Source organism: Syngnathus acus, chromosome 4 (genome assembly GCF_901709675.1).
Source record: "Syngnathus acus chromosome 4, fSynAcu1.2, whole genome shotgun sequence".
Classification (NCBI taxonomy): domain Eukaryota; kingdom Metazoa; phylum Chordata; class Actinopteri; order Syngnathiformes; family Syngnathidae; genus Syngnathus; species Syngnathus acus.
In genome coordinates, this window is record NC_051090.1 from 3,177,955 (window position 1) to 3,187,509 (window position 9,555).

The 9,555-nt window shown below is 45.7% G+C and overlaps 1 protein-coding gene across 1 annotated transcript in view; it reads right to left on the bottom strand.

Annotated features, from left to right (window-relative positions):
- Positions 1–7,375, bottom strand: part of scfd2 (sec1 family domain containing 2) — a 40,179-nt gene extending 32,804 nt beyond the window's left edge. Inside the window, exons 1-4 of the mRNA XM_037249031.1 lie at positions 7,073–7,375; positions 5,980–6,583; positions 5,705–5,873; positions 668–795 (exon numbers count right to left, since the gene is read on the bottom strand). Coding sequence (XP_037104926.1) covers positions 668–795; positions 5,705–5,873; positions 5,980–6,583; positions 7,073–7,294 — 1,123 coding nt within the window. The 5' untranslated portion in view covers positions 7,295–7,375. The remainder of the gene's footprint in view (positions 1–667; positions 796–5,704; positions 5,874–5,979; positions 6,584–7,072) is intronic.
- Positions 7,376–9,555: the final 2,180 nt, after the last annotated feature.

Sequence of the window (9,555 nt, forward strand, 5' to 3'; positions counted from 1 at the left end):
TTTTTTTGCATTTTACATCGGCGGCCGGCCACCTTATTGATCGCTGTTAAATGTTCAGACGGCCTGCAAATTGCGTCTTTAAGCACAAAGTGGTGGAAAAAAAAAACACTGTGTGTGTGTGTGACTTCCACCACATCAACCAACCTGCTTGTTACCAGACACTTTTTTACCTCACCCATTACAGGAGTCGAGGGACCGAAAAGGGCCTGCCCATTTTTTGTGCCAGATGCTAACATTCACACTAAAACTGGAAATGTGTGTGCGTCAGTACATCAGTCATGCAATGTGAGTCAGAAGGTTGCACAAAGGTGAGCGTGCACGGCGGGACTCGTTGACCTGATTGTGTGTTTGTAAAATGACTTTATTTTTTGCGTGCCAACACATATTTTTATCCCTGGCCTCGGCCTCCTTTGCTTCATTACCAAACAACAAAAGTTTGCAAACGTGTGTGTGTGTCGCAGTTCCAACATGTGGTTCACATTTCCTCGGCGGCGGCCACATGTGCAAACACAAAAGTCTGAGCAAAAGGATTTGATTTTGACTCGGTAGGTGGCGCTGAAGAGCTGTAAAAAGGTGTCAAGACCCTTCGATTGGAGCCGTTCGGAATTTTGTGTCAATCGAAAAAACGTGCAAGTGAGTGTTAGTAGGTGATTAGACAAATTCGTACCCATGCTCATCTTAATGGGCAGCTTCTCCTTGCTGGCCGCTTCCACCAGCTGCCTTCGGACCTCCATCAGACTTTCTTTGTGCTTGCTGGTCAGCATTACCTCCCACAGGGAACGTGCTGCAGGCGACCTGGCAGCAAACACAACAGTGAGGTTTAATTTTTTTTTCTTCAAAGTGTCAATCCTGACAAAATAGTGTGGGTCAGATTCTAAATACTTTTCTTTTATTAATTGTATTTCATTTTATTGCATTTACATATTATACATGGGATGCCATTAATCGTGGTGTTCCTCAAGGATTGCTTCTGTGCACCATGCAATTCTCCAGCTACATAATACTTTCACATCATTCACAGTCAAATTTATCTCGATGGACAATCTAAGAATTTAATCTGTAACCACTTCACGCTGACTTCCAAGTAAATTGGAAAAATCTGGGGCGCAACAGTAGAGTGCAAGTCTTTCACGTAATGCACAGAGGTGTTATTTACATGGACAAAATGGATGAGACTGAATCTTGTCAGCGTGATAGTCGGAGCACGTCGACTCCCCTGCGGGACACCGCACAGGAAAAAGCCAGAATTAACATTGAGTCAACATTTGGAATGTTCCCTCCATCTATGTTAATACCGTTGTAGCGTGTCAAAGCCTGCGGAGAGCAAAGTCTCCTCTTGATAGCATTTCTCCCTGGTCTCCTTATCTCCCCGCTTACGGAACACTCTGATCCGCCTCGCTAATGGGACCGTAGCACAAGGCGAGCGTACGCGACACTATCAGCATCTACCAGAGTGAATATCTAGGAAAATGATCAAATGTTACTTTTATGAGATCAAAACTCCAAGAGAACAGATGCCTGTGAATATTGTTGATGTTTTAGAATGAGCGTAACAATTATGCAAAGTGCCGTTAGCCGGTCTATGTCTTTTGACATCATATGTTAGTATGGTCAGGTTTGGTTGAACATTTTGTATACAATGTTTAAATAGTTGGATATTTGCAGGGCGCTGGGCGTGACAAGCAGCTTGAAGCAAGCACACTTGGCCTCTTATTGAAGAACTGTACGAGCAAGAGAGTAAGAACAGGTGCTAAAGAAGAATGTTTTAAGAGCTTTCTACATTTTCTATAAGGCTTGTCTTTGTCGCAGATTTGGCTGGTTTTATAACATATCTTCAACGAAAAACACACCCCTCTGTCACATGTTCCAAATCCAGATGAATTGGAAACGACTCGGAGGAAATCAAAATGCACTCAATCTCATTCAACAGAATTGCAGCGGCAATGACATATTTATTACATCCCTCCTCTTTGATTTCCTGCAGCACAGACAGTTTGTTGTCAGGGGGAATAAACAAGAAAAACAAAATTCCCATCTTTTGCGTCTCTCTTACAAAGTTTCCAGAGACAACGGCGGGGCGAGCGAAGCGGACAAAGAGCGAGGGAAGGTAGACGGAGGGAGGAAGGGGGCGCTTGTTGACAAATGTGCTGCGTTTTTTTTTTTGTCGTCATCGTCGTCTTTTGTGCTTTCTAACTGCCGCCATGTGTTTAATATCAGATGTAATCTGTTCCAGACCTCAGGGCTGGACAGGGAGGAGAAGGGGGGTATCACGGCGGGACGGCCGCCATCTTCTCAGAGGAGTAAAAGAAAAAAAGAAAACTAAAAAAAAGTAAAGTCTGTTTCGTGGTTTGCGGGAAAAAAAAGATACACGCATATAAATCAGTAATTTCTCAACAATATGCACGCTTGCCTAAGTTGTGGGGAATACCAGACGTTAGTCCACACCCATGACATGGTTTCATTTCTGGAGAACATTATTATTATTATTTTTTTTTTGGACAAATCGTTTAGTAACATCCAGCGTGTTTGAAATGCTTGACCCGAACGCGTACGTCGTCTTCTCTAGCGTGTTTGCAAAACATCTGAGTGTGTGTGTGTGTGCGCGTGTGTGTGTTCCCTGAGGACCAAAGCAATGGATGAAATATGGTTCTCATTTGGCTCCTTGCCCACCTTTCACAACACACACACGCACACACATCACCCCTTGACGCCTTCCCTGCTGGGCCATTTGGTCAGAAGGGGGCGGGGCTTCTAGCTAAAGTTCGTAATGGCCCCAAACTAGGTGAGCAACACCACACTTGGGAACATTGGGGTGAGGGGCGGTGGGGGCTACAAACCGCCTGAAGGGGGCACTCTTGCACTCCGACTCTTGCCAGCGCTATGAAGGTGGCCCAACATCACATCGGGCGAAGGAATGAGTCGGCATATTTAAGTGATGAAATAACAGATGAGTGTCTGCATGCATTAATGAGCGAGGGGGGTTCGAGGCTGGTGGAGTGGGTGGGAGGGATTTGTTCCTGGAAGCGTGTGAGAAGGCAAAGAAGAATGTTTCTGTTTCCTGTGTGTGCGTTTTAGGAATCGTGCAGTTAGTTTATGCGCGTTTTCTTTTAGTCGAGAGGAACCTCGAAGAACGATTCGTTTCGGATTTGGGAAAAATCTGCAGATAACGCAGGTTGGGGTGAGGCAGAAAATTGTTTGTCCCAAATTTTTTTCTCCCTGATGGGAAAAAGGAGATGTCACTTTTTTGGGAGGCGTTTGTGTTTGCGTCCACAAGTGTACTTTTATGGACATTTGCTCAAATTACGACAACTGCACGACATCGGGGCGCTCGGACTGTCTTCGTTTATGCATGACGCACTCTTGTACTTGCATGAAAAGTTCATGTCATGATTCATGAGTGAGTCATGCAGAATAAATACCATCCCTGAACATGCTCCGGGACGGGATTCAAAATTTCTCGTAGGAGTCCATTAGCTCTTATTTTATCGCTCCCCCCCCCTAACAGAATAATGTTGTCCGTTTGGCTGCTGCAGCCGAAAAGCATGATTAAGTTTCCGGCGTTTTTTCTCTTTTTTTTAACAGAACACTACAAAAAAACAAGATCCAATAAAATAAAATAGGAGGAACCGCAACTGGAGCGAGAACATGTGTTTGTGTGAGGCCCGTCCAAAAACAACTGACGTCGCCTTGCTTTTCAGACAGTTGTTGACCGGACTGTTGTTGACAGCTGGGAAAGTTCAGCACCTACGCACGTCACACCTCCCGACCCGAGCGCACGTTAGGGCAACCGACTGCGCCCCAAAATACGACCCGAGAAGTTCCTGTTGATGTTGCGCTCTGAAGTTTGCGCAGCGGATGTGTCTAGGGAGGAGACGAGAGGCAGAAGCCCCGGCCTTAAGTGTCTGTGTGTCCTGGCGAGAGCGACAGTAAAATGACCTGGTAGATTTATGGATTGGGGGGGGGGCTGCAGCAGGAAGTGAGCAGAGGGACGTCGACACGACTACAAATAAAACTTGAATGCAATGAATGAACCCTCGAATCTTTGAAACGCTCACCAAAAAATTCATCGTTTTTTTTGTGATGCCCCACCTAACAGATATTTGCATTAAAAAAATCAACGATATAGTCTAAATGCAAATGGCGACCAACGCTCTATTGTTTGAGGCCTGCTGCTTCTTTAGCATTTCAAAAGAAGGCTTTCTTTGAAGGACTCGGATGCGAGGATCTGAAGCCTTATCTGTGCGGATGTTTGATCCTCAATACGTGCACGGTGTCCTTTGGTGGAAACGCAATAAAAGAGGATCAAACGGACAAAAAAAAAAAAAAGGTTATGTTATCTGGGCCTAGACGGGAACAGGCTGTTCAGGTGAAAGTGGTCACACATGGTGGACAAGTCCAACATTACTGCCACTAATAAATTAACTTGTTTATTTTTGCAGGATTTGCGCGTGAAAAATACAAAATTTGCGTCAGCAGCATTCGCACCGAGACCTGAATTTATCCTGCCTAGCTTAAAAATGAGCCTGGCTAGCTTTGCTTCACCTCTGTCCGTCATTAGCACGTCAACTTTTGCTTTACATGCCGCCAATACTGCCATTTTTTTTTTTCTTCACCCGAGCTTGGGACCGAAATAAGTATACATTTTATTCCGCGCAATCTGCCAGGCGCATTTGAGGTAGATGGCAACCTCGCCGTGTATTTTCTCGTGGCTAGGGTGTGGTCCGACACGGGGAACCGGATCTCCACCTTGACCACCCATGCGCTCACTCACACACACATCAAGGTCCGAGGTTGAGCCAAGCCCTGGGGGGGGGGGGGGACTGGGTGCCCTCAGCCGCGCCGCACAGGGCGAAGAAAGAACTCCGGGAGCCAAGCACAGCACAGACGTGGCGGCGAAGGTAGCCGACCGCAAGCTTTCGCTCCACACGGCGCGCGTTTATTCAACTCTGGGTTTGTGCTGCGGAGAGTCGGTGGCGTTGATATAAGAAAGTTTGAGAGATCCTCACCGGCAGGTTACAGACAAAACAAAACGGGAGAGTCATTATAAAGTAAGTGCGGCAGAGCACTACTTTTCTTTTTAGGAACCTTTTTCTTCATTTTAAGAGACGTGAACCTTAATTGTTTTTGTCATTTTTCCATCACCTGCAACATCAATCGTTTGTCATCTTTTTATGGAAGTCCAAAATCAATGAACTGATTATTTAAAGGAAGAAATAAAACCCTGTGATAATAGTTTGTCCGTAAACGCAATGAACTTGTTTTATGTTAACGTGCGTGTCGGCATAAACACAAGCTGCTTCCTTTGAAAGGGTTTGCACGAGAGCATTGTCTCGAACACGACACTCAAATTGGGAAATCTGCGCCTTGCTGCCATGTTTTGCCTGCCGAACATCTGCGAGGAGGCTCGATGGGGACATCTGCGCTACCAAATGTGCGTCGGGAACACTGCCGCTGATCGTGGAGACTATATGAAAACAATTTAGTTTTACCCTCGTCACACATTTGAACTCAAATTAATCTTGCATTATATCGCTATTAAGCGAGCAGGCATTCAAATGATACAGTTGGTTCGAACTTTGTTGTGTTTGAATTTGGATTTTCTTCTGGCAGTGACAAATAAACAGCTCAAAGCAAAAATGATTTTCTTCTTACTTGCAAAACTGTCCCCCCCCTCCGCACCACCACAAACATATTAGACACTCACCGAGTTTGCGCCAGGCAGCCCGGTGCCACGCAGCTTTCGGAACCAGGACAGATAAGCACCCCGGTCAGTTCTCGCATGTCGACCTGCACGTCCGTCACGTGACCCGGCAGAGGTTTCAGCATCGTCAATATCTTTTCTGCCAGGCTGTCACCATGATGACCGACTGCTCCTATTATTTTTTCCAGGAAAAAGAAAATATTTCTCTCTAATTTCAAAAAAGGGGTGTGTAAACATTTGACATTCTCTTCGTGACCTAGAAAACAAACGAGACATACCCGTGAGGTCCATGGTGCGGTCGACAAAGATGATGGAGGCCTTATTGGGGGCCGTCTTCCTGCGGTTCTTGGCCTGCGGGTGAGTGGCCAGTTCCCCCGCGATGAGGCGACTCATGGGGCCCAAGGCGAAACTTTCCTCCCTGGTGCCGGTGGCCTCCAACATGGCGTTCAAGGCCTCCGCCAACGTCTTGATCTCCAACTGCAGCTCAGCGGGGAGCGCGTGCATGTCCACGTCTTCCAGGCTGGCAAAGCGCTTCTTCTCCGGCCGCTTGGCGTTGAGGGCGCGCAGGTCCGGCGGCAGCAGAGGGAAGAGGTTCGCAAAGGCGGGCACCAGAAGCAGCTGCTGGGACACGGTGGCGAAGGACAGCGGCACGTGCAGGACCTCGGCCGTGTAGTTCATGTCGCCCATCCACTCGCACAGCTTGTCCTCCAGCTGATCGAAGACAGGCGTGGAGGCGTCAGTGTCGGCCGCCGCTGTCACGTTGTTGGCGAGCAGGTGCAGCGGGTGGGACACGGCCGTGATCACGACGCAGTATTGCAGGTGGCTGAGTGAGATGATGTCCTTCAAAGTGTCCACGGTGCGTCCCTTCAACAAGGAGCTAACCTGGGGATGGAAAACATTGGTACATTTCCAGAAATGTTTCCAAATTTAATTGAACTGGGGATGTGGCCTGTGTTCAGAACTAAACCATCACATTCAAACTCATTTTTCATGCATCATTTAGAGTGCCTCTAATTAAACTTAACTCAAATAAAGTTCCGATGTTCTTAGTTGTCCTTAGGAAGACCGAGAAATGGTATTTGGAAAAGTTAAAAAATGCCTCCACATAAATCTGAGATCAAGCAGGTTTAAGGGGAAATTTGAACACTTTTTGTAAGAACTTGTGACTACAATTGTTTATTTACTGGCCATTTCGGGTGGTTTATCATGAGATATTGACGTTGACTTATCTTATACGTTATCTTTTGGAGGCTAACATGCAGTCGTGCTCAATTCACCCATCGACTACATTTTCTGAGCGCGTGCCTCATAAGGTTATCCGGGTCAACTATTTGCTTTTTAAAAATGTATTTATTTACTTATTTTGCTCACCACAAACACCGCCTTGGGCTCGTCCTCGCTACACGATTCGAAGCTGGAGAACTGCTTCACGTTTCGGGCTCCGGCGTCGAACAACGCGGCGGCACCACCAGCGGTCCAGTGGAGGACTTCCGCGGAGGGGTCGTCCATGAAAACAACCGCCCGGTTCACCTTGGACAGAACCCGGTCCCACATTTGAACCGGGAAGTGCCACACCGCCTCCGGAGTAACCATTTTGCCCACACAAAACAGTCAGTCGGCGGCTGAGCTAGTGACAACTCAGCCCGGCAAAAAAACAAACACGTTGATGACGTGTCAGTGCTGCGTCGCGTATATTATACGTCACAGCCAAGGAGCAACGTTGCCATAGTGAAGTGGCATTATGCAACAGCAAGATGAATAGATGGAAGGTAAAAGGGCTTCATTCACGATTAACTCTTTCTGCTGACATTCTATTTCGTAAATGGATTGTAGTCAGGTTTATTTCACATTAATGCTCATTATAGTTGCAGTATATGTGAGTGACTGCAGCCCTGGCAAATGCATCTAATGCTTAAAGTAATCATGCGTGAAACAATAGGAGCTAATTCAAGTCCCGTTAAATCCTCATTCCATTAACACTTAATACTTCCAACTGAATGTGAGTGCCTTTGAGCCGTGATGCATTCGGACATTATCAGACCATAGGAGAAAACAAAAGCAGCCTTACATAAGTTCCATCTTTGAGATTCTGATTAATAATGGGGTTGGTCAAATCAGAATAAGGCATATGAAGCCAGCCTTCTGTTTGCATCAAGTTTACAACACTGCCATTTTGATCCCGTGCCGCCCTCCACTGTCAACTGAAATCAAAGTGCCCTCGGGCTCGCATTGCAAAGGTCACCGATGGATGGGTTCGCTCATGTGACGTTGGGAGTGACCACAAACAAGCTTGAAGAATGCACTTGCAAGATCTTTTATGAAGTTCACTGTTCACAATCACAGCTCAAATTTTTCCAAGACATCAAATCAGTCATATTTTGGGGGGAAAAAAAAAATAAAAAATTAGTCTGTTGACTCAAACATGAATGTACCAGTGGGATTATTTTTATCTCCTACTCTTGACTAACTCCTCGTGACAGAAAGGGGTTAGTGTCCCATCTGTGCATGTGTGTGAACATGCTTGGCGGGGGTGTGAATGTGATGACTATAAAGAGCCTGTTTGGTGAAGACGAGCCAAAATGACCCAGTTAAGGTGTATAAAATGAGTTAATGGAGCCACGGGAGTTGTCAAAGTGGACGACAAAGCGAGCGAGATTAGGACGTGTCCTGTTTTCTATCTGTCCAAAAAAAAAAAAAACCTTACAAAATAATCTTGCATATCTTCTTACTTAAAATTGTAGTAAACACATTTCCCAGAATCCCATTGAATTTTCCCATTGAGTGAGTCAAATGTTCTATAAATGGCCCTGATTAGTTTTTTTTTTATTAATGCCCATGTTGCGACACAATCGCACATGCACACACACGGAGCTTCCTTTGAAGGCATAAACACATCTGGATGCCATCCCCTCTCTTTTCTTTTTCTTTCCACGAAGACCCCTTAGCTAGAGAGGGGGGAGGTCGCAGCAGTTTTTCGGCCACACTAGAGCATAATCGCGATTTAATGGTGAATTGCAACATTTAAAACTCTCAAAATGGATTTTGTAAATTGCATCTCCTGAGTCCAAAAATAAAGTTGCAAAACATGTCGATTTTCATTAGCCCAACCATGGCGTTTGGCACTATCTGTTAGCATTGAGGTGACAGATTTTTTTATTTTTGCTATTTATGTCCACAATATTTAATTCACTTTTGTTTTACGTGTCAGTCTTAAAGGGAAAAACTTCAAAGATCCCCAGACGCTGCGGCTAGCGTGAGTAATTGTTTCCTACCTGTGGTGCTCTTGCAGTGAATGTTTGATGAGGGCCACAAAGTTGCATGCTTTGCAGCGTATGAGAGCACAAACTCCTTAGGGCTAATTGCAAACCAAATGTGCTTGCGTGGCTTCTTGGCTCTCATACAACTGCTTCACACTTGGAAATGGACTTGATGGATTTCACGCAGGCATGAGGTGGACGCCGCTGTCGCAGACTCAGTGTGAACACCTCGTTTAAGGCTTTCATTGAAAGTGACTTTAAAAATAGCTCGTAACTAATAAACAATGTTACCGATCCGATCGAACTAATTTATGCCTATCAAGACTGTGGTTCCGGGTCTCGGAGGGGTTCTGCAATTAGTATGACACGTGTCCTCTTCACCAAACACCCAAACAAAAACATCCGACTAAAAAAGCAATTTGCCTCTCCTTTTCTTTTGCTTCTGGCGAGGTCCCCATGGCGGGCCTGTTCAGCACATTTCTCCCGGCCAAAACGACACAGTCAGCGCTTTTTTTTTCCTTCTTGCAAGCAGGGTCCTATTTTTATCACGAGGCAGGCACTATAACTTCAAGAAAAATGGAGCGTTATGGATAAAAG